The following is a 27,477-nucleotide window of genomic DNA, read 5'->3' as shown; positions in this document are numbered from 1 at the left end:
GGGCCTTGGCGTCGTCGTCGCGATCTGTGCCGTCGTCGCGATCTGAGTCGTCAGAGAGATTGCAGCACGCCGGCCTGCAGCACAGCCGCGCGGTCAGAGAGCGGGTCGCGGAGAGAAAAGGAGAGACGGGCCACCTTTTGGGAGCGAGAGCGACGAAAGGGAGGCGGAGACGGCGTCGGCTGCTGGCTGTCGGCTGAGGTCGTCCGCGCAGCCAGACACGCCAACAGACCGTCCCCACCGCACAGGCGCCCGTCTGCGATCCTGCCACGCACGGCCAAACACCCGCCACCGCCCGTCGCTGTCCACCACGCTGTCGTACCGTATGCCAGTAATGAAATGGGATTGTTGCAGCAGTGAGAGCCGTACACTACCCGCGTCTGCCTTCAACCATGTCCTCCTGGCAAGACCTCTGCAACGCCCGCAAGCGCGCACAGGTCGCCGCCCTCCCCAAGCACTGGCTCATCGACCTCCCGCCCGACCACGTCCGCGACGTCCGCGCCGTCCCCCACACCTGCCGCCTCCTCTCCCCGCGCGAGCTCGAGATCACAGACACCACCGACGTCGACCGCCTCCTCCTCAACCTCCGCACCGCCGTCTGGTCCGCCGTCGAGGTCACCACCGCGTTCTACAAGCGCGCCGTCGTCGCCCAGCAGCTGGTCACATCCCTCTTCATTGATCGACCGCGTACACCGGCGCTGAACTGCTGATCCGCAGACCAACTGCTTGACCGAGATCTTCATTGATCGCGCCCTTGCCCGCGCGAAGGAGGTCGATGACTACCTCAAGGCGACCGGCAGGCCCGTCGGGCCCCTCCATGGCCTGCCCATCTCCCTCAAGGACCAGTTCCCCCTCAAGGGCCTCGAGACCATCATGGGTGAGCTTCTCGCGCCCTCTCCCCTTGGTGTCGCCGGCGACCATCTTCTGCCGTCTGACCTCCACCACTCGACGATCGACAGGCAGAGGGCGCGCATCACTGGGCACGGGCATGATAGAGCACGACGTCCACGCGCCTGCTCTGTTCCGTATCTCAAACGCACATGTCGATGATTCTGACATTGCACAGGATACGCGGGATGGATTGGCCGCTACGCCGACGCGGACTGCGTCCTGGTCGAGATTCTCCACGAACAAGGCGCCGTCCCCTTCGTCCGCACCAATGTGCCGCAGACCCTCATGGTGCGTGCGCGCCCAGATGCGCCCCGGGCTCCGGGCTGACGCTCTACAGTGGGGTGAAACATACAACCACGTCTTCGGGCGGACGACGCATCCGTTCAACAGGGCCATGACGCCCGGCGGCTCCTCCGGCGGCGAGGGCGCGCTCATCGCCCTCCGCGGAAGCCCCCTGGGCGTCGGCACCGACATCGGCGGGTGAGTCCCGCCCGCCACCGCGCACCACCCTACTGACCTCCGCCCAGCTCCGTCCGCATCCCCAGCGCGTTCTGCGGGCTCTACGGCCTGCGCCCGTCCTACGCGCGCCTCCCGTACGCGAACGCCGTCAACTCCGCCGAGGGCCAGGAGAGCATCGCGTCCGTGCTCGGCCCGATGGCGGGCTCCCTCGCCGGCGTGCGCGTGTTCACGCAGGCGATCGTCGACGCGCAGCCGTGGCGCCGCGACCCGCTCGCGGTGCGCAAGGCGTGGCAGTGGGACGAGTACGCGCTCAAGGAACATGGCGCGGGCGGGCGCATGTGCTTTGCGGTCATGTGGGACAACGGGGTTGTCAAGCCGCACCCGCCGGTGAGGAGGGCGATGGAGCTCGTGAAGGCCGCGCTGGAGAAGGCGGGGCATACCGGTGAGGCGGGTCGTGGCGGGGACGTGCGGGCGACTGACGATGTGCGCAGTGATCGACTGGGAGAACCACCGACACCTGGAGCTGTACGAGGTTGCGGTACGTGTTCGCCGGGTGCCTCTTTCCCGTTCCGTGGCGCGCTCTGCGCTCCATTCCCCGCCCGAGGCACCCAAACGCTCACCTGACAATCGTGCAGGAACGCGTATTCGCGGCGGACGACGCGCACGACTTCCTCACCGAGTGCGCCCGCTCCGGGGAGCCGCTCATCCAGACCATGAGCCCAGAGACGGACGCGCACGAATACGCCCTCGACGAGCCCTTCGCGCGCACAATCGTCGGCGAGCGCCGGCACCTGAGCGTGTACGAGGTGCGTCGCCCCTGATCACGCCGGCCGCGCGGTGACCGAGCCCGGCCGTCCGGACGACGCACAGCTCTGGCAGCTGCACAAGCAGAAGCGCGATCTGCGCAAGTCCCACCTCGACCACTGGGAGGCGACCGTCGCGCGCACGCGCACGGGCCGCCCGGTCGACGCGATCATCAGCCCGGTGGCCCCGTACACGGCCTGCCCGCACGGGTGCAACTCGTACGTCGTCCCCTTTGGTGCTGCCCGTTTCGCATTCACGTACCCTGGGCCGCGGGCCGTCGCCCTGGGCGCTGACTCCGTTTTTCGCGTCATCTCAGGGACGCGTTCTACACGACTATGACGAACACGCTGGACTATACTACGTCCGTCTTCCCGGTGACGTGCGCGGACGCAGAGCTGGACAAGGCCGAGCCGCCGCATGCTTTCTACAACCATGAAGATGAGGCGGTTTACAAGTTGTGTGCGTGGTCGTTGCCGGGCCTGACGCGCGCGGTGCGCTGACAATTTCTGGCCCCTTTGCAGATGATCCGCAGCTCTTCCACGGGCTTCCCGTCGGCCTCCAGTTGATCGGACGGACGCTGGAGGAGGAGGGTGTGATTGCGATGACGGAGGTTGTCGACAAGGCACTGAAGGCGATGCATTAAGGATCCCTGATAGTGCTTCCGAAGGTCATATGAAGTTCATGAAACGCAGCTAAATGTATAATAGACACGTAGATCCGAAAGGCACAAAAGGGCCGCAGACCGAAACCTGAGCCTGAGCGACGCCACACGAATCGATGAAAGCGTACCGACGAGCCTACACAATAGACGAGATCGAGCGAGAAGCGCGGCGACACCTACAAGAACCGCCCCACGAGCTTGTCCGCGCTGGCCTTCTTCCACCGCTTCTCCGTCACCCGCAAAATATCCGGGAACCAGCCCTCGAGGGCATCCTCCTGATCGAGCACCATGTACGCGAGTGCCTTGCCGCTCATCCAGGCGTGCACCATGCCCTCGCCCGAAAAGCCTGCCGCGAGCCACTCGCCCGGCGCGGCCAGGTGCGAGACCGCGCTAGGCCCTCCCTTCTCCGGTGCATGTCGGCTTGTGGGCGCGGGCGGTTCTGCCCGTCCCGACACCGTGGTGGGCAGCCGCCCGACCCATGGCAGGAAGTCGGTCGAGATGCCCAGAATACCGGACCACTGCGCCTTCGTGCGCCCGATGCCCCAGCGCACGTCTCCCGCTTGCTCTTCTGCGGGAACGGCCTCCCCGCCCCAGTTGTCCCCGCCGAAGTAGAGCGGCAGCGAGCCCGCGAGGTGTGCCGCGCCCGCAAAGTTGAAGACGGAGTCGTCCGTGATACCGATGTCCGGCAGGCTGTTCTCGCACGACTGCGCCCAGCCGCCGCCGTACATGAGCTCGTGCTCGCCCGTTGGCAGCTGCGTGAGGTAGTCGTAGCCGCTCGTGCCGCGGTAGAAGACGAAGGACCGATAGCCGTCGAGCGTCGAGTTGCGCAGGAGCGTGCCTGGACGCTGAGCAGACATCACGCCACGCGCTGGGATGACCTTCGCGCGTAGGGGCTCCAGCAGATGTGAGCACCAGCCGTTCGTAGCATGTATGACGTGCTGTGCTGTGATAGACCCGCGCGGTGTCTCGACGACATAGTAGGGCTTGTCCGCGCTCGCAGCAACAATAGCAGTGCATGGAGTGTGCGTTGCTATACGGAAGCTGATAATAATGTGGATAATCGTACATAAACGGATGAGTATGCACGCACTTGTCAGAGTGTCTGTCAAGCAACTTCGCCAGGAGCGAAGTTACAAATCTGTAGGGGTGCATCGCTCCGCCAGACCCATATATGCACCCCAATGTCTCTGAGGCGAGGTGGTACTTCTGTCGAGATACGGTGTGAGAGTCCCCATGAAGTAGATACAAGCCAGTGCCCACTTCCAAAAGCGATGGGTAGCGTATCCGTATGCTTTTCCAACTTCGAAGGATTCATGGAACATCTCGTACCCGTGACGTGCGGCCGAACCACAGAAACGAGATCTATCACATACCCTCGAAGTGTTTCGCAGGATGCGCGTCAACGTACCTCAATGGCTTCTTTCGTGTCCATGCACCCAAACGTACTTGACTCGTCCGGCATGGCTGACTTCCACTTCCGGAGGTTCTCCTTGGCCTCGGCATAGGTCTCCGGACAAGTATAGACGTCCAGATGTTCTGTCTCGCGGACCTGTGATTGTTTGACAATGTCCTCCGTCTCTGCGATGCGCTGCATTTCCCCCCGGTGTGCGAGACGAAACCTTATCATACGTTTCGCAGCGTCCTCACCGAAGTTCTCCTGTAGCTCGGAGTAGTCGTGGTACAGAGGTGGATTGATGTGGCCGCCGTTTCTACGGTTTCTAAGCCGGCGTTACGCAGGAGGATGCCTGTGTACTAACCTCCCAGTCGCACCCGAGCACACTGCCCGCGCCTCAAGCATCAGAATCCTCGCCTTGCTCCCATTCGAGAGGAGAGTGTAAGCGACAGACGTCCCTGTGATACCTGAGCCGACGATCACGATGTCCACGCTATCTGCTAGTGGTTCATCTTCAGTCAATATCGCGGAGGCAGGGACGGTCCAGAACGGGAGAGTGGGATTAGGGACAGGGATGCCTGGCGGTGTCTCGATTCGTTTGTTGAGGAGGTCGAATGTCTCCTTGAGCTGGGCTGTAGCTGCGATGTACAGCTTGACCTTAGAGGCGAGGTTACCCATGGCGGTCTGTGGCGGTCGCAAGACAAGACGGAGGACCTGCGGCGGACACTCCGAGCGGCGAGACTGGATGCGGCGTGTTACATACCCCACCTGTCTTCCGCTGCCGCTTCGATCTCCCACAGCAAACTCAATAATCGGCACTGGACTTTTATGACACTTGTGAGTGTTTGCAGTCCAGTTATCTGAGACACGCCGAATCGAGTGGTCGCGTACTGTGTAAGTGGAGGCAGCAAAGGACAGCTTGAAACACAAGATGACATGTCAATATTGTGACCGAGCTCAAGCTTTCATCCGGCTTCGCCACAACGTCCACCATCTCCGCCTTGCCGTCGTCAGCTCGGACATCTATCGCTCGTCATGTCGACCTCGATCCTTGTCTCGGCCTTTGCTCCGTTCCCGACGCTCTCGCTCTCAGCGCCGTCGGACGCGTCGTTCTCCAGCCTCTATGACTTGCTCGCCGACCGTTATCCGGAACTCCCTTCTGACCTCCTCTTGACGACTCACCGTGGCTGCGCGCCCCCGCCAGATGCTCCACTTCTTCGCTGCAAAATGATACCAATGAACCGTCGTTTGTTTCCCTGCGCTTGGTCCCCCGGCTCAGGGGAGGCAAGGGAGGTTTCGGCTCGCAGCTGCGTGCCGCTGGTGGCCGTATGAGCAGCCAGAAGACCAGCAACAACGATTCGTGTAGGGATCTCAGTGGGAGGCGGCTGAGTACGATCAAGGAAGCTAAGAAGTACGTACACATTCGTAGCTTCCACTGCAAATGACGAGGTCCTGACATTTTTCAGGCTGGCTGACTACATCGAAAGTGAGCCTCTTCGGAAGAAGAAGGCACAACAAGAAGCCCAGAGAGCGAAGCTCGAGGCACTCGAGAAGAAGCTCGGCATCGTGCATTCGGCAGATGGCTCCAAGACTTCCTCAGAGCCGTTGGCTGGCACGAAGCACCACCTGGACGACACAGAATACCTGGAGCAAAGCCGGGAGATTGTAGACAACGTGAAGACCGCTGTCTCCGTCGGTGAGTATTTTTTCTGGGCATGTTAGTTTAGTTTATAAGCTCATGTCGTGTTCAGCCATGTTGAAGAAGAGGAAGAAGGCGAAGACCTCCCAGAGCTCGCCAGCTGCAGACAAAGACAAGCCCGGTGCATCCAGCGTCCCTGCAGCAATCGCAGAGGTAGCTTCGTCTTCCGCTGCTGCTCTCGCCGGGAAAGTTCTAGAGTCAGCCACGACAGCGCCTGTGGTCGTTGCTGCTGCATCCGCGGTCGCTGAGGTTGCCAGCGCGTGATGCTTTGGACTTTGTACTTGTGTTGTATTGGTAATGTATACATGTGTCTTCCGATGTCCGTGTACCAACGTGTGGCAGCGTATCCTCAACGTGCGATCGTGCGCACCCTTGAGCGCCTGCGAGGAAGCATCGTTCAGACTCCAGAGACATTCGGGTCAGTTGCGAGTCAGGTGGGTACATTTGTATACGGCCTCATCGACAGTCATCGATCACGGTGCGCCCCCAAGTGAATCGGTGCAGCAGGTGGAAATGTTAGCAGCTGACGCGTCGTACATTGCCGCTGACTCGGTCCAATCGTACATCGGCCTTTCGGTGAGTCCTTTAGACATCTCATATGGCGTGCCCACAGACAACTCGTCGCAGCGTTTGCGAGCGTCTTGTCCCTCGCAAAGGTGACGTGAACTCATGCTCTGAACGACCCGGCCTTGGTCCGGGAACATGTGCTCCTCTTGGTCAGAGCGCTCGGGGAGTGTATATAGGCAGCAAGCGATCTTCGTCTCAGTATTCACCGGAGATCGTCCAGTTGTGCTCCAACTGCCTCCGTTTCTAACTAACAACACCAACCGCATTACCTTAATCCCATCATGTCAAGGGACGGTGTCGCTTTCTACGGCTTCACAGCCGTGCCAAGAGACCCCGATGTGCTATTCAAGGACCATCCCACAGCGAGTGGACCCAACCCGAAGCAAGACTTGTTCACGGTCGACGACCTCCCTCTGCCGGACTCTACAGTCGTGCGTGCCGTGAAGGAGTTTGTCAAGGTATGCAATCACTCGTGCTCAGCGGCACCCATGGCTAACCGAGGATCATCCCCTGTGCAGAAAGAGCTCGACGAGCAGACGTACAACCACAGCCACCGCGTATACATCTACGGTTCCGTACCCTCACCGTCCGACCACGCTTATGACGCTGTACTGACGTCTGACGTCGTTTCCCGCATGCAGGCACCGCCCTGGTGAAGACGCACTTCCCGTCGTGGACATACGACAACGAGACCTACTACCTGTCATGCCTCCTGCACGACATCGGGACCGCCGAACGCTTCCTCGCGACGACGAAGATGTCCTTCGAGTTCAAGGGCGCGATCGTCGCGCGCGACCTGATCTTGCAGCAGGGCGGGCCTGAAGACCAAGCAGATAGCGTTTGCGACGCCATCATCAGGCACCAGGACATCTTCGTGAAAGGGTGAGCACACTCTCTGTACTGTTGGCAGTCATGTCCTCATGCATTCGCTCGTGCAACAGCGGAAACATCACGATGGTCGGACAAATCCTGCAGCTCGCGACAATTCTCGGTAGGCCCGCGCCTTGATCATGCGCTCATACCGTGCTGATCATACGTCCTATGTACTGCATAGATAATGTCGGGATGTACGTGGTTTCTCGAGACTACTCGAGTCATGGCTTGATTCAACGCTGATCCAACTTCCCGTCAGCCGCGCGAACCTCATCCACCCCCGCCTCATCGAGACGACGACTGCGGCCTTCCCGCGCAAGGGCTGGTCAGAGCACTTCGGGCGCGTCATTGAGAAGGAGCTCGCGCTCAAGCCCTGGTGCCACACGTCGACCTTCGAGGTGCCGAACTGGAAGGAGGGAGTGCGAAGTAACTTCGCGACGGACGTGCGGGGCAACGATGTCATGCGGCCGTTCGATTAAGTCATAGCGACCACTATGAAAGTCCAGTGCAGTGATAATGAGAACATACTCGTAAGCCAAGCGTTTTGCTATTCCAGGTCAGTGCTGCGACTGAACGTTGAGGACCTCCCCGTAATGAAGCGCGAGCTGCTGCTCGACGTGATTATGCGTCGATGATAGCTTCAATAGATGTTTGGTTTCACATTGCGGCCATTGAAGAACTCGGTCAGACTCCCGTTGAATATATTGATCTTGCCGTGAACAACGGTCATCCAAGGGTCCCGTCTCACTTCAATGTTGGACACAAGCGTTTGCTCCTTCGCGGTGATTCCGGAGGCAGTAGACTTACAAGAGCACACCATACCTTGTTTGCTGGTCGGATGATAACATGGGGCTTGGACACGCAAAGGAACCATACATATAGCTGCCTCAGTCTAGTAAGTACACAGCATCGTAGCTACTAGTACGCAGGATCTGTAGAACGCCCGTTCAAGTTACACGATGACACCGAACCCTCGAACCACTCGCCCCGACACCTCTAACCCTCGACGACCTCAGCGACGGGCCGACTTGACATTGGACGGCGATGACGACGACGATGAACCCTCGCCGGCATTGCGAGTATCAGAGAGCGGCCCAACCGGCCGCAGCCGCTTGGGTTTGGGAGTAGGAGACAGTGGTTGGTCATCGTCGTACGTCTCTTCGGTTTCATCGTCCGAAGACGGTTGAGCAGTTCTTCTGGCATTGGGCGACGTGTCCCAAGTGTTCCCGATATCATTAGCCCTCCGTTTGTCCTCGTCCTCTCGGAGCTTCTTGAATAGCTCCGACGGGTGTCCTTCCTTTAGGCTCCTGATGTGCTTGTCGAACAGTCGGAGAACGTCCTCGTAGACAGCTTGAGCATCTCTACGATTGTCTTTGTAGGCAATTCTGATGAGAGCAAGGAAATCAAAGATGAGATCTTTAAGTGGCGCCATGAAGTCGGACACATAGCAGAGGAGCTCGTCATCCACCAGTTCCCGCTCGGAAGCAACGTGGATGAGATGTCTTTTGGTACGCATCAAGACATGTTTGTCGCCCTCGAATAGATCAATGACTATTTGTCGAAGTCCGGAAAGCTGTTCGCTTTGTTGCGTCGACGATAAGTCACGTCGACGCTTTGCCGGGCCTTCCCGTGTAAGGCATATCCATACCAAAACCCAGAGAAAACTCTCCAAATCATGGATGAAGTAATGCACCGGGGGCCCAGTGGCGTCCTTGCGTCGGAAATACACATGTCCCAGCAGCTCTCCAGACATGAAGGGAAGCGTCCCCTGCACGATGGTGGATATGAGCAGAAATATAGACCAGGGAAGAACACTCACGGTAAGTGGATCCTCGGGTATGGCTTCGTGTATTGACAGAATGATAGCATTGTCGAAGTCGATCAAGACACCCCTGCCGCCGACAACAATCAAGATGTTATTTGCGCTGATATCGCGGTGCAGGACCCCTTTCGTGTACGCTCCGTAATGTCCTAGATCGACAACAGCTTGTTACGACGGACGATGTATATGATGCCACAACGACACGTACCATTGATTGCATCTCTGAGCACAGTCGCGAGTTCCAAGGGCGACTTCGCATTCTTCGCGGGCCAGCCATACGTCTTCATAACGAGCCTTGAATGCACTCGCTCTCGAGGAAGCCAACGATCCGCGTCAGCGTCGGGATCTTCTGGCAGGTAATCGCCTTGATCGATGACGTATCGCGTGGTCTTATGCCTTTCCTCAGGTGTACCATGAGGTATGGCCTCAATGGCATCCGAGTCTGCAATCTTCTGTGGAGCAGCAACTTGGATATGGTTGCCAGAGGTAGCGAAGCCGCGGCGAATGAAGGATAGGGTCGTGTCCTTGCTCCCGTCGATAAAGACAGCTGCGTAGGAGTGCATGACAGCAACACCTTCGCAATGCTCGAGTATGTCGTATATGTCGCCCTCAAGGCCACGCTCTGCGTCACGCCACGTGTCTTTGATGATGTAGAGCTGTCCGCGATGACTGAGTCACAGCGCTGTGAATTTGGATACGATGACTTACTGCACGTTTCTCCTTGGGCAGGTGCATGTCGCTCCACGACCACGCTTTCCATACGCGTGTTGCACGACCCACAATAAACTCTCCGCGAAACAGGCTCAGGCTCTCGTACAGTACAAAGAATTCGGGTTGTGGATCGCCGGTAGGGACTGGGGCGTCAGTCTTCGACTTCGCGGGCGGCATGCCTATGACAAAGTAGTGATCCATCGCAGCTCCTTGATACGGGATCGCGTGGGACAGCGGTAGCGACTGAGGGTCGACGTTGGCGATATCTTGGTCCTTGGCAAGCGCGTGCATCGTGGTGTCCCAACCTAGTTTATGTAGAGGCAGCGTCTCTAGAGCAGCCATCACACGGATGAGTTTCTTCGGGTGCTGAGGTGAAAAACACAGGAGATGTCATTACGAAAGGCCAGAATTCGTGTCGATCGCAAGATACGTACAGCATTGATGTCGAAGACCGATTTTCGAGTGTAGAATCCCCTTTCTTTACGCTTCATAGGCTGTTGAGTCAAGAACAAATCCAAGCTAGTATGCGCACTGCAGCCGTTGAACAGAAGTCCTAGAGTACCTTTTACTGTGTCTCTGAATACGGTCGCAAGCTCCACTAGTGATGTTCTATGCTTTGCGGACCATCTGTACGTCTTCGTAACGAATCTCAAACATGCTCGCTCTTGAGGAGTCGGTGCTCAGTACTCAGTGCCTGTCTTGAACGATCATCACGACGATGTAAAGACACACGTAGTAATGTACGTACCGGTTACAATGTGACGATTGTACACCATGAATGATTTTTGATTTCACACAGATGCTAACATACCAGTAGAACTGTGTTAGCATCATCGATTACTTGGGGTGGTCTGGCTTCCGGTGAGCGCATGATAACGCCGCTCCGTGGTTACTGAGGCACAATTTTGTCAGTCATTCTTTGCTCGTAGTACGATTTCGGTACGAGAAGAACGAATTTATACAACCTATGCCCCGTAGAAAAATCCGCAGAACACTCGCCGTCTTTACCGTGACAAGACAACGCTCATGACCATCCGCACCAACTCCTCTAACACTCGACGACACCAGCGACGGAGCGGCCTGTTCCTAGACAACGACGACGATCGTGATCCCTGGCCGGACTCGCGATCGTCGGAAAGCGGCTGGAGTGGGTCAAGCGGCGGGGGCCGCTTGGACTGGGGAGTGGTGGGTCGTCATCGGTTTCGCCGTTCTCCTGGCACTGGGCGACGTGTCCCAGGTGTTCCCGATGTCAAATCCCTCCGTCACTCCTTATTCTCTCGGGGCTTCTTGGATAGCCCGGACGGGTCTTCTTTCTGTAGGCTCCTGATGTGCTTGTCGAACAATCGGAGAGCGTCCTCGTAGACAGCTTGAGTATCTCTACGATTGTCTTCGTAGGCAATGCTGATGAGAGAAAGGAACTCAAAGATGAGATCTTTGAGTGGCGCCATGAAATCGGACACATAGCAGAGGAGCTCGACATCCACCAGGCGCCGTCGGGTAGCAATGTGCATGAGATGTCTTTTGGCAAGCGACAAGACCTCTTTGTCCCCCTCGAATAGACGAAATACTGTCCTTCGAAGTGCGGAAAGTTGTTCGGTTTGTTGCGTCGACGATAAGTCACGTCGACGCTTTGCCGGGCCTTCCCGTGTAAGGCACATCCATACCAGGACCAAGAGAAAACTCTCCAAATCATGGATGAAGTGATGCACTGGGGGCTCAGTGGCGTCGTCGGGTGGGTAATACGGATGTCCCAGCAGCTCTGCAGACATGAAGGGAAACATGCCCTGTGTAAGAAACATGAGTACAACAAGTGCGATGCAAGGAAGGAAACATACGGTTTGAAGTGGGTCTCCACTGTCAGATATGATCTCATAATCGTGCGTCGACCGTAAACCAGGACCGTCAAGGTCGACCACAGCACCGCGGCCGTCGACGAGAATCACAATGTCTTCTGGAGTGATATCTCTCGGCATAGGGGCGCCTTTCATATACGCCTCGTAGTGACCTAACCAACGACACATCAGTACTTACAGAGGGTAGGAACAGGTATTCATGAGCGCCGTACAATTCAGTGCATCCCTGAATACAGATGCGCATTCCAACGGCGATGATGCGTTTGTCACGGACCAGCCGTGTGTCTTCGTGACAAGTCGAGAATGTGTTCGCTTTCGTCGTGCCTGGGCCAAGTTATGGCCCTCTTCGATCATGAAGACAGTGTCGTATCGCGACGTCGTCACTCTTCACCCAACTCGTGAATTTGTCGTTGTCAGTGTCGCTGGCGGCGGTGCATGAGCAGTGCAACCATCGCACACGCGCCTGTGGATAATTGTCAATGTCTTCCAAGATATGCGATCTCAACATCACGATCTCATCGGAATCTCGATAGTAGACCGGCCCCGACAGCCACCTTCGACTTGTGTTCACAGTTCAACACTCCAATATGCTACAGTAACACACGCTCACACACCGGCCTGTGTTCTTGGTGCCCTTGAATTAGCTGAGGTTCGTCTCTCTCGTTTTCAACTCATCGAGCGTAGATACGTCCTGAACGCCGCGCCTGAAACGATCCTGTATGTCATTTCATGGACATCTCCGTCCTGAGCGCTTGAGCAGTGACTCTGTCCAGCAGTCGCGCGCCATCATTGCAAAGTAGAGTCTGTGCTTCAAGCACCACACAGTAATGCCACTGTCAACGACTGCTACATACGGCTCATGCGACCTGGATGCGACGTATCTGACACGTTTGGGCGAGACGTGCGCGTGATCAATAACCATGGGGATGGACTCGGACAACGTGCGACGCTGGTTCTTGGCGGCAAGAGTACTGGAGTGTTGACGATTGTAGATCTGAGCCCTTGACCGGACACAGATGCTACGAACTCGTTCAAATCTGCTTGTTCGTTCTTGGGTCAAGTGGTAGGTTATTGGTAGTGCTTATACGTTGACTCTACCGCTGGCGGCGGCGTCTGGGTGTCGCGGCTGACGTTGGCAGATCCGAGTCCGCTGATGCCTTGTATGACTTGTCAGAATAGTCCCTCCGACGCCTGTCCTCATGGCGCCGCAGGGCACTGCACATGCCATCAATCCATGGCAAGCATGACCGCAAATGACGCATGGCTCATCGTATATATACTTCAGGACCATCCAGTGTCTTTCTCACCCTGGGTTCTACGCAGCTCACCCCGCGTTGTCGTTATGTTTGCTCGTCTCGTTACTGCCGTCTTGTTTGGAGCCCTCGCGTCAGCGCAAGATCTCGGGGTTCCAACATCATGGCGGGTATGCTTCCATCTTTTTGAGTCCACATCTGTCCACATAATTAATGGGTGGTGCTGATTTGTTGTCGTCTTGTTCAGGAATTCAGCAACAACCGATCGTTGTCTGAGCGTATCTCCATTGCACAAGCAGGGATCAATGTGATCGCTGCCAATCTCGACGCGAGCACGGCTTCATTCTCGGGGATTGGCTACTGGCAGAACGGCAATGTGTTCTCTGCGATGGCCAACCAGGACTACTTTGCGAAGACGACGACATACGAGAGCACCGTGGTGAACGCCCTGAACACGGCATACTCTCTCTACGCGAATGCTGACCAGTATGGCTACAATGACGATGCCATGTGAGTTCTTTCAAGTTGTCATTGCATGCCATGAGGAGGTACTCACACGCGCAATCAGGTGGTGGGCTACGGCAGCATACTATGCTTACCGCGCGTATGGAGTCAGTGCTACAGCCCCCGAGTCCGCCATGATACTCGCTGATGACCTGCGTTAACAGAATACGGACATGCTCACCCACGCAATCAAGACCTGGCAGCATGTCTCCGCTTAGTGGGTGTTTTGAGCGCATATACGGGAACCTGGCTCATCCGTCCGTCGATCTCGTAGCCAAATTACCGCCGCGGAAGCTTCAGCAGGGTCAACCTCAGTCAAGAACTTCTCCCTCTCTGGAACATGCGACGGAAGTGAGACACATATGAGATGTCGCGTTCTGAGTGTCAGATTTACTTACAAATCTCGCCGCAGAGTCCATGGCTGGCGGCGTATTCTGGCGCCCTACAATAGACGACCAGGGCATGAACTCGATCACGACGGGGTATGTGCATGTCACAATTTATCTGACTGCACACTGATAACGATTGTCCCCACTAGGCTTTTCCTCACGTATGTTACACGCCGCTCAACAGCGTGATCACATCGTTGACCACTGCATCGTAGGCTATCCGCTTACCTCGCCTCTGCGACGGGCGATACGTCGACGTATCTCGATCCTGCTATCGCAGCGGCGCAGTGGATCCAGAACGTGAACATCAACTCGGCGAATATCGTGCTGGACTCTGTCAATCCGCATGACTGCACTCGTTCCTCTGCGTCGTGGCTGTTCACGTACAACACGGGCAAATTCATCGAGGGGCTCGCGGTACTGTCGGATGTCACCGGAGACTCGCAGTGGAAGACGCTGTATGTAATTCCTTGTGAGGCTGAATGGACAGATACTGATGGCTTTGTAGTCTGACCGACGTTGTTGCGGCCGGCACGAAGAACGCGCCATGGCAGGGCACTGATGGTATCATCACGGAGGCTGCTGGTGATACCTCGAACAACGATGGCGCAGGCTTCAAAGGTACGCTGTCTGATAGTATGGCACTTGCCCACGCTCAACGACATACTGTAGCGATCTACATCCGCGGCTTGAACGAGGCATTCGTCCGCAACCAAGACGACTGGGACTTCCAGGTCCTCATTCACAGCTACATTGATGTCCAGGTGCGATGATCTCTCTTGATATTGGTATCTAGACGAAGCTGAGCTTTCATTCGTTCGAAGTATAACGCGCTGCTCGACCTCGCTGACAATAACAACGCGTATGCGATCGACTGGCATGGACCTGCTACCTCGTACACCGCGTGGGGGCAGCTCGCGGCGCTGGATGTTCTGGTCTCGGCGATTTCTGCGAACACATAGTTCGACTACTTGACACAACGAACCTAGTATTTATTGATAGGTATAGTATTCAGTTGTTGTAGCTCTGCCTACGTCCACTCTTTGTGACGACGCTCAAGCCTTTATTTAATCACATCTTAATGGTAGCCACTATCGCGAAAGCATAGGAATTGAAAATCATTTTCATATTTTTCTGACTACACGGTGTTTGATACAGAGATGTCGTGGCTAAGTAGCATGGTTGGGGACGGCACACATTTCAGAGCGGGTTAACGCGATATGTAGACGGTAGGCTCTCGCCCTATCACAATGTAGCCCTCAGGACTTGAGTAATGTCTTTTTGAATTCTGCCAAGATACGCTGCGAGCTCCTCGTCCGGAAGGGTCGAATGTTGGAAAGCTTGCGTCAGTTGCGTCCGAAGCTAAGTCGACAGATGTAGGATGCAGAGTGCCAGTATAAAGGGTCGTAGGAATTAGTTACCATCAGCGGAGCAACAATACGTGAAGGTACCCTCAAGAGAGCTTTGCGTCGTATAGCGACCTTGTTGGTTTGACTGCCTTGTTCCTGTCGCTCTTGAAGATCTTGTAAGCCTTCAGCGATTCGCCTGCCTTCATCGAGGACATCGTCTGGAAGGTCAGCCAGCCTAGCGAGTTCCAGGCCTGCGAGAGATGGTAGTCATCGAGCTCACGGCGTTTTCACGTTCCAAATAGCGTACCGTAGTGCTTGATGTCATCCGATGTACCGTCCACGATTCTGCGAGACTGCTCAGTACTTCATGAGAAAGAACCCGCCCACCATACTTGTATTGAAACGTGAGGCCAACATTCGCTTTTGACCTACGGGTTCGCTGTAACGTATGAGAGTTTGGCGTGCCGAACCTGTGGGAGAGTACATCCTACCTGGACAGCGAGATGCAGACTAGAGTACCAGTGAGTCAGGAATCGAATGAGCATCAACGATACGTACTTAACAACCGAAGGTTTATGCGACAATGTGACTGTCAGGTCTGTAAAATGTCTGACAACGGCATATGGCTTTAGATGCTGCTAGGCGGCGTTTCCGCTCATACGAGCTTACGTTGCGAAGAAAACATAAGACTGCGGGAAGGGGGTCAGCAGCAGTATGTTACAAGAGCATCAACTCACATTCATTCTGATGAGCTCCTCAGCGATTGCATGGGCAACACCCATTCCTTCTCTCGGGGAGGTGCCGCGACCGACTTCATCCATCAACACGAGAGAGTCCGCCGTAGCAGTCCCTGAGCAGAGGCATTGAGAATTGGAAGTGTGAGAAGCGGTCGGTCACCCGCACCAAGGATCATCGCGCAAGACGCCATTTCATTGGCGAATGTGCTTAGACTCTTCTCCATGTCATCGTCGTTAGAAAGACGCGTCAACAGCGCATCATGAAGCCTAAGCATGAGTGAGCATGCAACGAAACTGATCAGCTGAAGTACACTGACCGGAAGCTCCCGTATTCCGCAGGGACGAAGCATCCGCACATCGCCATGACGGTCAACAAACCGATCTGGCGCAGATACGTACTCTTGCCTGTATACACTGTAATCGAAGAGACACCCATCACTGATCTCATGGACGTACCGGACATGCTATGTGTGCAAAGACATTAGTGAACTCTCATGTCCCAGAAAACTACGACTGACTTCGGCCCTTGTACAATCTGGAACGACGCTGCGTCGGAGCAGTATACATCATTCGGCACGAGCGTTCCAGCGGACTGGACTGTCTCCAGGATGGGATGGCGACCTGCCTTTATTGCCAAGGTACCGGTAAACTCGGGTCGTACTGTGTCACCAAGACATTAGGTTCAGATCCAACATGAAGAAGTACGGCGTACCGTAATTTCGCACTGTGTAACACTTCAGTAGAAGCAGAAGTCACAGAGAGAGGAAACCGTACGGATGGATATATGTGCGAAAGACCAGAGCATGTCTAGAATGGCGACAGCCTCCGAAGCCTTGTATAGAGCGCCGATGTCTGTCACTATTTCTGTAGCCAAGTCTTGTATGATCCTGGATCATACTATCAACACCCATACGCCTGTGAGAGATGCGAACGCACTTATTGCTCAAGATCAATGACTCATCCAAAGCGTCCTTCATTCTTGCGTTTCGTTTCTTCTGTGACAATGAGGTGACAACAGCTAAGCCGGACAGTGAATCTATAGATGGGCTGAGCACTCGCCAGCTCAATGCTTGAGAAAAGCCACCGTCCCTTCTGCATGGTCACATTGACAAAGCCCTTTGGCAACTCTCCCTCGAGCTCATTCTTCTTCAGTGCGAAGACAAACCCAGTGTCCTGATAGACTAGACTCAGTGGAAGGTTGTGACGCTCTGATAGGTCCCGGTTCAGGGTGAAGATGTCTCCCAAATTCTCTTTGTACGTTTCTCGGGCGACGTCTAGCAGACGGTTGCAATTTGCCTAAACGAAGGGAGTAGAGATCAAACGTCTAGCTCATATGTTCGGATTATCCACCATACCTTCACTGCGTAGACGCGGGCATTCAGTGCCCCGAGGCCAGCCTATGTCGACCTCGGTCGGTCATGGAATGTGTTTTGATCTGCCAGAATCACATTACCTTTGCTGGAGTGGCTGCCTCGTTCAAGCTGTCTGTCACAAGCTTCTCAATCTTTGCAAGCCGTTCATCTGATACCATCTATAACAGGGTCAGAGAGTATCAACCGGTCTCAATGAGATGATAGGAGATGCGTGTACCGTACCTCCGCAATGATAATCAATAGCTGAGAACGGCACCCACCCAAAGCCCGGGATAAAATAGGCATAGTCTTCACCATGTTCCGCAAACTCAACATCTGTGATACGCGAACGGCTGCCGGTTTTGCGGTGTTGCTTTCGCGAGCTTCGGATGCGGCGAGCTAGGTTTGTGATGTAGTAGCAGGAAGTTTTGTACGCCGACATTCGGGAGTAAGGCTCACCGAGCAAATAAGCTTGTCAAAATCCATCTTGTTCAAAGCCTTCAGACCGTTTTTGACCTCGTTGAAGCGATCTTCATTCTGTACCAATTCTGCAGATGACGGGTCGGAGGTATTCACATGAGGTGTGCATGGAGCAAACCTTCTACAGCATCCAGACGAGCCTCGATCGACCCTTGGACTGTAGACATATATCTGCATCCACTGAGAACCCATGGTGGGGGCACCTACCGGTGATAGGGGCAAGAAGGTTGACTCGGAGTAATCGAGCCCCCATTGCCGTGTACGTATGATTCATCAGTCTAGCCACGGCTTAATGAGTCACAAACAGACTTCGAGGCCGCAAGGCGGAGAGTCACCCGAAGAGGGAGTGTGTCGATTTCTTGCTGGACATATTGCCGACAAGTTCTAGATTCCGAGATGTCTCCGGGTCGATCATCATCGTTCCGTCTGCTTTCCCAAAGCGGATGAGCAAGGAGGCCGAAGCAAAGCGGATGTTGAGTCTTGATTCGGCGTGCTTGAACAGTGCACTGGCTGCAGAGAGCGCGTAGTACCTACATACTATATCAGCGCGCCAAGGAGACGAGAGATGAGGCGCATATAGTCACTTTGTAGAAGCCGTAAGGATCGTAGCAGCCTTTTCGTCATCCTCCACAGTGAGTTGGGTGATGAAGTCAAGACCTAGACACGTCGGTTCTTTGTGAATGCGCAAGGCAAAGAAAAAACCCACCAGCAGTCTCGTTCCAATACTTCCTCATAACAGGTTCAATTGGCACGTCGAACTCTTCCATCATGCATTGCACAAGGACAGACGTCGTGCATGGCTTCTTCCCACCTGAAGCCAGCGAGACGTCCGACATGGCCAAGAAGGTATCGGGGACAAGTATGAGAGATGGTGAATGCAAGTGCAGTTGATGCAAGGTCTTGATATAGGTGGGGCTATCTGCGAGCTACACAGGTGCGTTAGTTTATGCTGATCATCGTGGTCTCCGTCACTGACTTGAATCAACGACACTCGACCCGTATCTTTCTCAAGAGCGGCGATACCGACTTCCCGAGCCACACCTCGACCCTCAAGTACAGCTACTACGTAGCTTGCTTCATGGCGCGAGGATGCAGCCGTCTGAGGACGACCGGTCGCTGGCCGTGATTGAGCGGTCCACGGGCGCGACATACTCGTAGCGGGGCGGGAGGAAGAAAATGGGGCCCCTGTGAACTGCGTTTGTTCCGACATCGTCGCGCAGAAATGAGGAGGAACGGAAGCCGAGAGCAGGCACTGACTATCAGCAAGAAGGGGCGTGAGGAGGAGAAGGGCGAGTCGACTCGCGCGACGCGCCTGCTTAGGTCACGTGGTTCGTGAACCCTGCGACACTTGGAGTTTCTTGGACTGTAGGCCTTCAGCGCGTCAGCTTCAGGCTCAATGCTGCAATATTGGCACGGCATCACAGACAACGATGATCAGACCGTGAATGAATATACAACTCCGGTGGACAACAATCTGCAAGCTGTCAATGAACCTAGCCAACGTAACAGGCTAAACTGTCATTCCAGACAAACTCGTGCTCCAAAACCTTGGTCAGCGTATCGTACGCAGCGACGTCTGCAAACGGTACGTTGGTCCGAGGGTCGCGATAAATGGCTACCTTCCCAGTGATGGGACAGTGTTGTACTGGCCGAGCTGCATGAAAAAGTGAGAGCTGTGTCAGGTAACCGGCATGTGAATCGCACGTACATAGAGGTCTCCCTTTCGACGTGTATACCCTCAGCTCTTCCCACTTGACGTGATCTCCGAACATAGCTTTCATGGTCGTGTGCCACGGAGGACGCTGTTTCACCTCTTGTGACAGCTCGTGTATGACGTAGTTCTTCGTCACCTTCTCTGTCCGTTCTATGGGCTCTGCTGGACTAGGGGCGGCGTGTGGCTGCGCATAATACTGATGGTAGTAATAATACGGATACGGATAAGGCGTCGACTGGGAATATGACGGAGGCGATTGTTGTTGCTGTGGATGAGAAGCGGGTTGTGAAGGTCCCGGAGATGATGCAGAGGATGTTGCCTGTGATTGCGACGGAACTGGGGGCGTGTATTGAGTTCGTGGATCAGCGGGATACACCGGGTATTGAGGTTGCGGCTGGTGACCAGTTGGGGCATTAGGCTGTTCGAGACCTGCGTGATATGCAGCGGAAACATGCAAGAACGATCTAGGATGCCCGTTACTAGCCGCCGCAACCTGTGGCGGTGGTGGTGGGGAATAGTACTGATACGCGGGGGGAGCGTAAGCGTATGTAGGCGGAGTAGGAGGCGGCGGAGGGTCGATCCGCACGGTGACTTCTTCGATTTTGCTGATCCACCGTATGAGGGGTCCTTGCACGGCCGTGCGCACGAGACGCGCCTTCCTGCGCTTCTCCTCCTCTGTACTCAGATATTCGCGGTGTTCCTTGATATTCCCTTTCTCCATTTTCAGCGCACGCTCCATAAGTTCGCGTTGTGTCGGTATCTGGACTGGCGTCTTTGCTTTCTTGGGCACCGTAGACTGCGAATGCATATGAGCGTCTCCGTCCCCAAACATGCAATCAACCGGAGATGCGAACCTTCTTCTCTTCCGCATCCTTCATACGGCTAGCAGTAGCTGAAGTATTCTGCATAGTGTGTGACCTCCGACTCTGTCGTTTGGTGCCCTCTACGACTTCGCCCGTCTCCGCGTCGACCACCGAGCCCATAGATACTCTTCTCTTCACTTTGGTAACATGAGACTCCGGGTTCTGCTGTTCTTCCACTTGTGGATTGAAGGTTGCCTTTTGACGCGCATGTGCAGCGGCGGTCACCCTGTCCAACTTGGAGCGACCACCCTGCGGGAATCTGAGCGGGAAGACTCATCATGAAGGTAATCCACAGACTTTACGAGGTTGCCTCTCGTCGTCCCAGGCCTTCCTCTCCTCCAAGACATTGATGTCTTCCTGAGCCTCCTCGTCGGTGCTCTCGAAGTCGGATTCGAAAGCGTCCTCCTCGTCTATGCTTATGAGGCGGAAAGCTCCACAACTGGCTCATTGCGAAGGCTACGGGCGTGCTCACCTTTGACGACAACGAAATCAACGTCCTCTTCCACGTCCATGCCTACATCCTCGGCGCGAAACTCAGCTAACGCTGCCTCCATCCTGCGACGGTGTCAACATGAGATGCAACACAGGAGATATGACAGTGCACGACCTATTCCCTGCCGTAGCCCGCTTAGATCTGCGCATGACAAGAGTGTCGTCGTGTTCTGCCATGATGAGGACGGGATGTGAGCGATACAGAGCGTGTGTGGCGGGAGGGTGAGACCAAGGTGGGACTCGGACACGGACACCGGAGGCGCTCCGCCTTGTGCGCGCAAGCATGACCCGCGATGTTACTGCATGAGGCAGCATGACCTCCGATGACCCGGCTCTTCACTGGTGACTGAATCAGTGAAGGCTTCAGTCCACAGCCTTCGTGGTCTTCGTGTCGTGGCCGCAATGTTCAGGCTGCAGCTAATCCGACCTCGCGCCTTCGGTCTCGTCGCGCGGTTCCACACTGGCTGCATCCTACAACGCAAAGCACTCAAGGAGTTCAAGCTTGCCGACATCGGTGAAGGGATCACTGAATGTGAGGTCATTCGATGGTCTGTCTCAAGCTGTCGTCGAAGGCGTCGTGCTGACACGTTGAGCTGGCGCGTAGGAGTGTAAAGCCTGCGAGCCCTATACAGGCCTTCGACCCGCTGTGCGAGGTGCAGAGTGACAAGGCTACTGTCGAGATTACTAGCCCTTTTGAGGGCGTAGTGAAGGATATTCTCGTCCGAGAGGGCGAGGTCGCAAAGGTCGGCGCTGGACTCTGCACGATCGAAGTCGAAGAGGAGGGCGACAGCCCCGCTGACTCCCCCGAAGAGCCTCCTGTGCCCACACACACGTCGCCTGCACCGGAAGTGAGTGCGACACCCGAGCCGCAACCTGAGAAGTCGCCGAGGGCACATAAGAGCAACCTTCATCCTCTGGATCCCCGTGCGAGTACAAATCCCGACTATTCTCCCGGGCTCGCTGCCGATGTTCTCGCAACGCCTTCCGTGCGTCATTACGCACGACAAAAAGGCGTAGATCTCGCTTTGCTTGTCCCCGGGAGTGGCAAGAGTGGCCGCGTAGAGAAGCAGGACGTCGATGATTACCTATCCCCCCCGGCAGCAAGCGCGTCGAGGTCTCATCAGCAGGAGACTCGTACGTCCGAAGACGAGATGACTGTCGAGCTAGGTAGGACTAGGCTCAACATGTGGAAGGCTATGACAAAGGTGAGTTTCAACAATGTTAATGCGACCTTCACATTCTTATGTGCAACAGAGTCTGGAGATCCCTCAGTTTAGGTGAGTTCATTGCGTTGTGCTGCAGAGATCGAAGCAATCTCATTCGTTTTGATAGCTTCTCGACGACGCTCGACATCACTGAGTTGAATCACATTCTACCCGTCCTGAACTCGCACATCCCGATACATTATCGACCGTCCGAGACCGCGTCATCTATGCATTCGCCCGTCATTTCGCCTGCGTCATTCCTTCTACCTCCTGCTGCTCAGACGGTACCCGACTCCGCGCGTTACGCTCGTCTAACGTACTTGCCCATCCTGTTGAAGACTCTCTCGAAGGCCATGCACGAATGGCCTCTCTTCCGCTCGTCATTGACGGCATCTCCCTCTGCGTCCGACAAGCCAACGCTCACTGTTCGCCCGCATGTGGACATCAGTGTTGCACTCTCCACCCCGACGGGCTTGTATACCCCGACACTGCAGGCGATCGACAGAGCCACCGTCTACGACATTGCTTCGCGACTGAAGCATCTCGCTCATCTCGGCCGCCAAGTTCCCTGCGCTCTGACTCCCGCGGAGATGCCGAAACGCGGGGGGACCATAACCGTGTCCAATATTGGTGGAATTGGAGACGTCGATTCAGCATCACCGGTCCTCGTGCCGGGTGGAGGCGTGGCCATTATGGCGGTCGGTCGCGCAAAATGGGTCTGGGATGTGGACCGCTTCGAGGGCGGCGCGCGGCGGTTGAAGATGGGCATCAGTTGGAGTGCTGATCATAGGGTTGTTGAGGGAGCAGAGTTAGTCGCTTTCGTGGAGGCTTGGAGAAGTTGGGTAGAAACTCCAGCCAGGTTGATAGGGAATGCTGTATAATATGGTAGGATGCATGTGCGATATATAGCTGATTCCATATTGATAGGTGGGCAGCCCTAAGGCTCCAACTCTATAATGTACTAGCAAACACCCATGCACTGCACGGGATGCGGTTCACGGTTCATTGGGAAAAGCCCCATTTTAGGATGTGCCAAATTGTTGAAGTAGTATACAGAATGTCTAGTAATAATCACCATTCACCTGTTCCATATATTCCGAGAAATTCACTACCCCCTTGTGGGCCTGTGGGGCAATGGAACATGTAGGAACTGCACAGCCATCAGACGCTATGCAGGACATGAGTGACTTACTGACCTTATCAGTGTCATTTTTGAGCCCAAATGCGAGCATCTTATGTCACGAACAAACATCGCTCGCAGCCACAACGCTGGCACTTACGCAATCGTCTGGCACAACTCATGTGAAGTTCAGTATAGAAGATCTGCAACAGTTTACCACCAAATTTGGATGCCTTTGTTGAGCCCTTTGTAGGACACAAGTGCTATTCAGTTTTGGACCTATATTGGGGGTCTGATGCTAGGAAGGTCCATCCCAAAAGTCGAGATATGACATCATTCCAGACACCATTAGGGCTTCTACAAATTACCTCATTGCCCATGGGATATACAAATTCCCCAGCAGAATTCCAGAAGTGCATGTCATATATTCTGCAGCATGAAATTCCTCGAGTTGCAGAAATTTTCATTGATGATCTACCTATCAAAGGTCCCAAAACAGATTATCCAGATGAAAATGGAGATCCAGAAGTACTAGCAGAAAATCCAGGTATTAGGAGATTTATTTGGGAGCATGCTAAAGATTTCCATTGCATCATGCACCAAGTAGGACATGCTGGAGCTACATTTGCTCCTAATAAGGTGCAATTGTGCTGTCCTGAAGTCATCATTGTGGGGCAGAAATGTACACCAGATGGCAGACTTCCAGAGCCAAATAAAGTAGAGAAAGTATTGAAATGGCCAACTCTCAAATCAGTACATGATGTTCGCGTATTTCTAGGACTATGTGGGACAGTCCGCATCTGGATTAAAGACTTTTCATTGAAAGCCAGACCACTTACCCACCTTTTGCATCATTCTGTGGAGTTTGAATGGGGAGAGAAGCAACAAGAAGCATTTGACACATTGAAGCTTGCAGTAACCTCAGCCCCAGCACCCATGCCAGTTGATTACCAGTGCAAGAGACCAGTTATGCTGTCAGTTGACACCAGCTGGATTGCTGTAGGATTTGCGTTGTCACAATATGATGAACAGGGCAGGAAACATCCTGCTAGATATGGTTCAATACCATTGAATGAAAGAGAAGCTCGCTATTCCCAGCCAAAGCTAGAGTTATATGGCTTGTACAGAGCTTTACAAGCATACAAGCTGTATCTCATTGGAGTACAGGAGCTACTGATTGAAGTAGATGCCCAGTACATCAAGGGCGTGCTACGTGAACCAGATTTACAGCCCAATGCAAGCATGAACAGATGGATTCAGGGCATTCTATTGTTTGATTTCAAGCTGGTCCATGTGCCAGCTGACAGACATAGAGCCCCAGATGCTTTATCAAGGAGGGAAAGAGCTGAGGATGAAGAAATTGAAGAAGAAGATGATTCATGGTTAGATGACATCCCGTTGTTTTGTCAGGTCAAAGACATTCATCTCAGACAGATAAATTCAGATGCATCAGCATTTGTAGGAATGGCCAGATCAATAGAAGGTCATACAGCTGACCAGAGTCTGAAAGCTAAAAGAGAAAGAGAGCTACTGCAATATTGTCAATATTTATGAAACCTACAGATGCCACCTTTACCTTCTACACAAGCCAAGAAGAGATTTATTAGGAAAGCTATCAGGTATCTCTTTAGAGGTGGCAAACTGTACAAAAAGAATGGGACTAAACCTCCAGCAGTGGTCATATTTGGAGCAGAGCCCAGGATTAAAATATTGAAGCATGCACATGAAGGCTTGGGACATAGAGGAGAATTTGCTGTGATGAAGATGCTGAAGGAGAGATTTTATTGGCCAGGAATGTGGAATGATGTTAGGCATCACATAGCCTCTTGCCATCAATGCCAACTGAGGAGTACAACAAAAATGGAAGTCCCATTGACTGTCTCAGTACCAACCACTATATTCCTCAAGATCTACTTGGACATCATGGAAATGCCATTAGCTAAAGGCTTTCAGCACATCATTGCAGCCAGAGATGACCTAACAAGAGCATCAGAAGGTCGTGCACTACGAAATAAGACAGCCAAACTTGTTGCAAAGTTTTTCTTTGAGGAGATATTATGCAGATATGGAGCTGTGGGAGAAGTTGTCACAGACAATGGTTCAGAATTCAAGGAAGCCTTCACAGAACTCATGGACAAGTATGGGCTGCCACAGATTAAGATATCCAGTTATAACTCCAAGGCCAATGGAGTTGTAGAGAGAGGACACTTCATTATAAGGGAAGCCTTGTTGAAGTCATGGGAAGGTGATTGGACAAAATGGCCAGACTGTCCATCATGTTTTCTTTGCAGATTGGATTACAATCACTCCATCAACGGGATATTCACAATACTACCTGTTGTATGGAGTTCACCCAATACTCCCATTTGATCTGCTAGAAGCTACCTTCATGTTGGAAAATTACAGACGAGGCCTATCAATTGTAGAGCTGCTCGCTTTACGCACCAGAAAATTACAGAAGAAACCAGAAGATGTAGCAAGAGCGGCTGCAGTTTTGAAGAAGACAAGACTGCAGTCCAAGGCTGTATTTGAAAAATGCTACAGTAGGTGGCTTAGGAAAGAGACCTATAAGCAAGGTGAGCTAATACTAGTGCAAAATCCTCGAGTTGAGACGCATCATAGCCGCAAGCACCTATCAAGATATTTGGGACCTTATGAGGTTGTGCGGCGTACCAAAGGAGGGTCATATATTCTGAGGGAGTTAGATGGCACTATATGGAAGCAGAAGGTGGCAGCATTCCGCATAATGCCTTATATCAGTCGCCAAGACCCACGTCTTAATGATTTGGCGCTGGATTTGGACGTAAATGATGACACAGATGTGTCAAGAGATAGTGATGTCAGTGCAGATGATAGTGACTTCTAAAAATTGGGCATAAGTGCTAGATTCAACAGACTGTGGGAATATTATGATTGAAAAAGGAACTTGTTCCCAATCAGAATCATAGCGCCCACAAACACAAACAGATACCCACAGTTACCACATTTGTCAGGATTTGCCCACTCATCTGTTGCTTCTATTGCCACCAACATGATCACCACACATCTTATTGCCGTCATCATCATCAGTGTCATTATGGGTGGTGCCTGGTTAGCCATCCTCATCTACTGCCTTACTTGCCCTCGCCGACCTAATATGGAAGGCATTCCCATGCACATGCTTGAGCTCCCACCCCGTGAGAGCATGACTAGCTTTGTCAGTCGTGATGCACGGCGAGCTGAAATGAACAGCACTGGTAGGAATACTCTCCCACCACAGAAACAAGTGCTAAACCACTGTATAATTCATACAGTTCAGAAGTTCAACACGCACGTGGTTATTGCTTAGGAGAAGGAGACGCGCAACTGGGGGCAGTTGCATTTTCTTTGTTGTGTGTAGATGTCACGTGTCCACATTGTGGGACGAGAAATCAGAAGTAATTTCAGGACAGAATTGTGACGATAGCATGATAGCATTGGGACTACAAAAGGAAAGCAAGGAACGAATACATGCACCCCTCAGTAGCCATGTTCCTGCTCCCACTGAGTACAATGTTCATCAAACCGCTGGATAGCGGCCAACGCCTCCTCCAACAGTTCCCCTGACACCTCCTCCGGCCCCGTCCCATTGTCCACTCGAGTTGAGATCACCTCGATGCGTGTATGCATGATGATGCTATTGCCCTGGGCATTCATCCACGCGTGCGTAAACTCCCTGTAGTCAAGACCTTCAAAGAACCAAGAGGCACGGAATACGCTGGACACAAATGAGTAACCAAAAAGAGATAAAAGAAGAAGACCTTGGACGTACAATGGCCACAATGGTATGTAGACTCAATTATCTGGTTGATCTATATTGACCAGCCCTAGGTACATTGATGTCGTTGGTGAAGGATCCGCCACACCGACCGTACATGAGTCGAACAATCCATTTTTGTGATGACAGTGCAAGTGTGATAGTAATGTTTCTCGAGACTCATGAAGTGTTCGTATTGTATGCCGCTGGGCCTATACCAATCATTGACCGACATTTGCAGAGCATGCTATACAATTGAGCCATGGACCATGAAGTGGTGCAAGACCTTGAAGAATAGAATGTGTGTGCTGATCACTCATGCTTCATCTATTCTCACCATTGTAGAGGTCACGCCGCTTTGTCTCTGGACAAGCGTTTTTTCCTTGTGGCTAATCTCACCACCGGTGTGGATCGGTATAGTTTCCTGACTATGGACTACGTGGATTGCTTCAAGTACAATATGTCACGCCCACTCAGAATCTTTCAATTGAGTGTGGAGGGAACACGAGTTGTT

The 27,477-nt window shown here is 53.8% G+C and overlaps 11 protein-coding genes across 11 annotated transcripts; 5 read left to right on the top strand and 6 right to left on the bottom strand.

Annotated features, from left to right (window-relative positions):
* Nucleotides 1-389: 389 nt before the first annotated feature.
* Nucleotides 390-2,794, top strand: C8Q71DRAFT_796870 (general amidase; the record flags this gene model as incomplete). Its single annotated transcript, XM_047925710.1, has 10 exons — nt 390-656; nt 715-874; nt 1,064-1,176; nt 1,226-1,368; nt 1,416-1,789; nt 1,839-1,885; nt 1,983-2,153; nt 2,218-2,369; nt 2,468-2,610; nt 2,673-2,794. 10 exons carry the CDS (start codon nt 390-392, stop codon nt 2,792-2,794), a joined length of 1,692 nt encoding a protein of 563 aa, XP_047778925.1.
* Nucleotides 2,673-4,883, bottom strand: C8Q71DRAFT_907558 (FAD dependent oxidoreductase; the record flags this gene model as incomplete). Its single annotated transcript, XM_047928960.1, has 4 exons — nt 2,673-3,853; nt 3,903-4,018; nt 4,221-4,521; nt 4,570-4,883. 4 exons carry the CDS (start codon nt 4,881-4,883, stop codon nt 2,989-2,991), a joined length of 1,596 nt encoding a protein of 531 aa, XP_047778924.1. The 3' UTR covers nt 2,673-2,988.
* Nucleotides 4,884-5,240: 357 nt separating this feature from the next.
* Nucleotides 5,241-6,168, top strand: C8Q71DRAFT_796868 (telomere stability and silencing-domain-containing protein; the record flags this gene model as incomplete). Its single annotated transcript, XM_047925709.1, has 4 exons — nt 5,241-5,455; nt 5,485-5,616; nt 5,693-5,901; nt 5,957-6,168. 4 exons carry the CDS (start codon nt 5,241-5,243, stop codon nt 6,166-6,168), a joined length of 768 nt encoding a protein of 255 aa, XP_047778923.1.
* A 316-nt stretch (nt 6,169-6,484) lies between these two features.
* On the top strand, nt 6,485-8,124 carry C8Q71DRAFT_53916 (uncharacterized protein). The gene is made up of 7 exons (XM_047919221.1): nt 6,485-6,929; nt 6,990-7,041; nt 7,113-7,353; nt 7,413-7,462; nt 7,526-7,538; nt 7,604-7,874; nt 7,944-8,124. Exons 1-6 carry the CDS (start codon nt 6,753-6,755, stop codon nt 7,821-7,823), a joined length of 753 nt encoding a protein of 250 aa, XP_047778922.1. The 5' UTR covers nt 6,485-6,752; the 3' UTR covers nt 7,824-7,874; nt 7,944-8,124.
* Nucleotides 7,944-10,534, bottom strand: C8Q71DRAFT_867554 (uncharacterized protein; the record flags this gene model as incomplete). Its single annotated transcript, XM_047928296.1, has 6 exons — nt 7,944-9,112; nt 9,164-9,315; nt 9,375-9,822; nt 9,875-10,243; nt 10,312-10,371; nt 10,502-10,534. The coding sequence occupies 6 exons, from the start codon at nt 10,532-10,534 to the stop codon at nt 8,357-8,359; spliced, it is 1,818 nt and encodes a 605-aa protein (XP_047778921.1). The 3' UTR covers nt 7,944-8,356.
* A 605-nt stretch (nt 10,535-11,139) lies between these two features.
* On the bottom strand, nt 11,140-11,850 carry C8Q71DRAFT_857902 (uncharacterized protein; the record flags this gene model as incomplete). The annotated part of the gene is made up of 2 exons (XM_047927454.1): nt 11,140-11,661; nt 11,713-11,850. 2 exons carry the CDS (start codon nt 11,848-11,850, stop codon nt 11,140-11,142), a joined length of 660 nt encoding a protein of 219 aa, XP_047778920.1.
* Nucleotides 11,851-13,072: 1,222 nt separating this feature from the next.
* C8Q71DRAFT_723797 (endo-1,6-alpha-mannosidase) lies at nt 13,073-14,838 on the top strand (the record flags this gene model as incomplete). Its single annotated transcript, XM_047921603.1, has 11 exons — nt 13,073-13,153; nt 13,231-13,493; nt 13,552-13,594; nt 13,652-13,704; nt 13,762-13,838; nt 13,900-13,969; nt 14,026-14,037; nt 14,092-14,334; nt 14,385-14,497; nt 14,549-14,640; nt 14,701-14,838. 11 exons carry the CDS (start codon nt 13,073-13,075, stop codon nt 14,836-14,838), a joined length of 1,185 nt encoding a protein of 394 aa, XP_047778919.1.
* Nucleotides 14,839-15,121: 283 nt separating this feature from the next.
* On the bottom strand, nt 15,122-19,004 carry C8Q71DRAFT_708250 (muts domain V-domain-containing protein; the record flags this gene model as incomplete). Its single annotated transcript, XM_047920609.1, has 25 exons — nt 15,122-15,238; nt 15,328-15,476; nt 15,533-15,570; nt 15,618-15,664; nt 15,717-15,735; nt 15,784-15,834; nt 15,895-15,914; nt 15,963-16,075; nt 16,129-16,229; nt 16,280-16,362; nt 16,477-16,622; nt 16,675-16,686; nt 16,737-16,849; nt 16,899-16,980; nt 17,018-17,258; nt 17,318-17,359; nt 17,416-17,493; nt 17,558-17,713; nt 17,774-17,862; nt 17,913-17,951; nt 18,002-18,072; nt 18,130-18,324; nt 18,379-18,451; nt 18,501-18,720; nt 18,771-19,004. The coding sequence occupies 25 exons, from the start codon at nt 19,002-19,004 to the stop codon at nt 15,122-15,124; spliced, it is 2,529 nt and encodes an 842-aa protein (XP_047778918.1).
* Nucleotides 19,005-19,151: 147 nt separating this feature from the next.
* Nucleotides 19,152-20,491, bottom strand: C8Q71DRAFT_848227 (uncharacterized protein; the record flags this gene model as incomplete). Its single annotated transcript, XM_047926677.1, has 3 exons — nt 19,152-19,448; nt 19,503-20,304; nt 20,363-20,491. 3 exons carry the CDS (start codon nt 20,489-20,491, stop codon nt 19,288-19,290), a joined length of 1,092 nt encoding a protein of 363 aa, XP_047778917.1. The 3' UTR covers nt 19,152-19,287.
* Nucleotides 20,481-21,109, bottom strand: C8Q71DRAFT_759178 (uncharacterized protein). The gene is made up of 3 exons (XM_047923773.1): nt 20,979-21,109; nt 20,844-20,926; nt 20,481-20,781 (listed from the first exon to the last, which is right to left on the bottom strand). Exons 1-3 carry the CDS (start codon nt 21,038-21,040, stop codon nt 20,648-20,650), a joined length of 279 nt encoding a protein of 92 aa, XP_047778916.1. The 5' UTR covers nt 21,041-21,109; the 3' UTR covers nt 20,481-20,647.
* Nucleotides 21,110-21,116: 7 nt separating this feature from the next.
* On the top strand, nt 21,117-23,209 carry C8Q71DRAFT_835268 (2-oxoacid dehydrogenases acyltransferase-domain-containing protein). The gene is made up of 4 exons (XM_047926426.1): nt 21,117-21,411; nt 21,468-22,068; nt 22,118-22,140; nt 22,196-23,209. Exons 1-4 carry the CDS (start codon nt 21,266-21,268, stop codon nt 22,947-22,949), a joined length of 1,524 nt encoding a protein of 507 aa, XP_047778915.1. The 5' UTR covers nt 21,117-21,265; the 3' UTR covers nt 22,950-23,209.
* The last annotated feature ends 4,268 nt before the right edge of the window (nt 23,210-27,477 follow it).

The sequence above is a fragment of the Rhodofomes roseus genome, assembly GCF_022264815.1.
Source record: "Rhodofomes roseus strain CIRM-BRFM 1785 chromosome Unknown C8Q71scaffold_10, whole genome shotgun sequence".
NCBI lineage: Eukaryota > Fungi > Basidiomycota > Agaricomycetes > Polyporales > Fomitopsidaceae > Rhodofomes > Rhodofomes roseus.
Note: the sequence above shows the minus strand (reverse complement) of the source record. Positions and strands in the feature narration are given on the sequence as shown.

Excerpts from the sequence above, each read along its gene's own strand:
- C8Q71DRAFT_759178 (XM_047923773.1), bottom strand. The coding sequence starts at position 21,040 with ATGGCAGAACACGACGACACTCTTGTCATGCGCAGATCTAAGCGGGCT. Across the intron at positions 20,927-20,978 it reads CGGGCTACGGCAGGGAATAG|GATGGAGGCAGCGTTAGCTG; the intron begins GTCGTGCACTGT and ends ACACCGTCGCAG. Across the intron at positions 20,782-20,843 it reads TGATTTCGTTGTCGTCAAAG|ACGAGGAGGACGCTTTCGAA; the intron begins GTGAGCACGCCC and ends TCATAAGCATAG.
- C8Q71DRAFT_835268 (XM_047926426.1), top strand. The coding sequence starts at position 21,266 with ATGTTCAGGCTGCAGCTAATCCGACCTCGCGCCTTCGGTCTCGTCGCG. Across the intron at positions 22,069-22,117 it reads TGTGGAAGGCTATGACAAAG|AGTCTGGAGATCCCTCAGTT; the intron begins GTGAGTTTCAAC and ends TATGTGCAACAG. Across the intron at positions 22,141-22,195 it reads CTGGAGATCCCTCAGTTTAG|CTTCTCGACGACGCTCGACA; the intron begins GTGAGTTCATTG and ends TCGTTTTGATAG.
- C8Q71DRAFT_53916 (XM_047919221.1), top strand. The coding sequence starts at position 6,753 with ATGTCAAGGGACGGTGTCGCTTTCTACGGCTTCACAGCCGTGCCAAGA. Across the intron at positions 6,930-6,989 it reads CCGTGAAGGAGTTTGTCAAG|AAAGAGCTCGACGAGCAGAC; the intron begins GTATGCAATCAC and ends TCCCCTGTGCAG. Across the intron at positions 7,042-7,112 it reads CCACCGCGTATACATCTACG|GCACCGCCCTGGTGAAGACG; the intron begins GTTCCGTACCCT and ends TCCCGCATGCAG.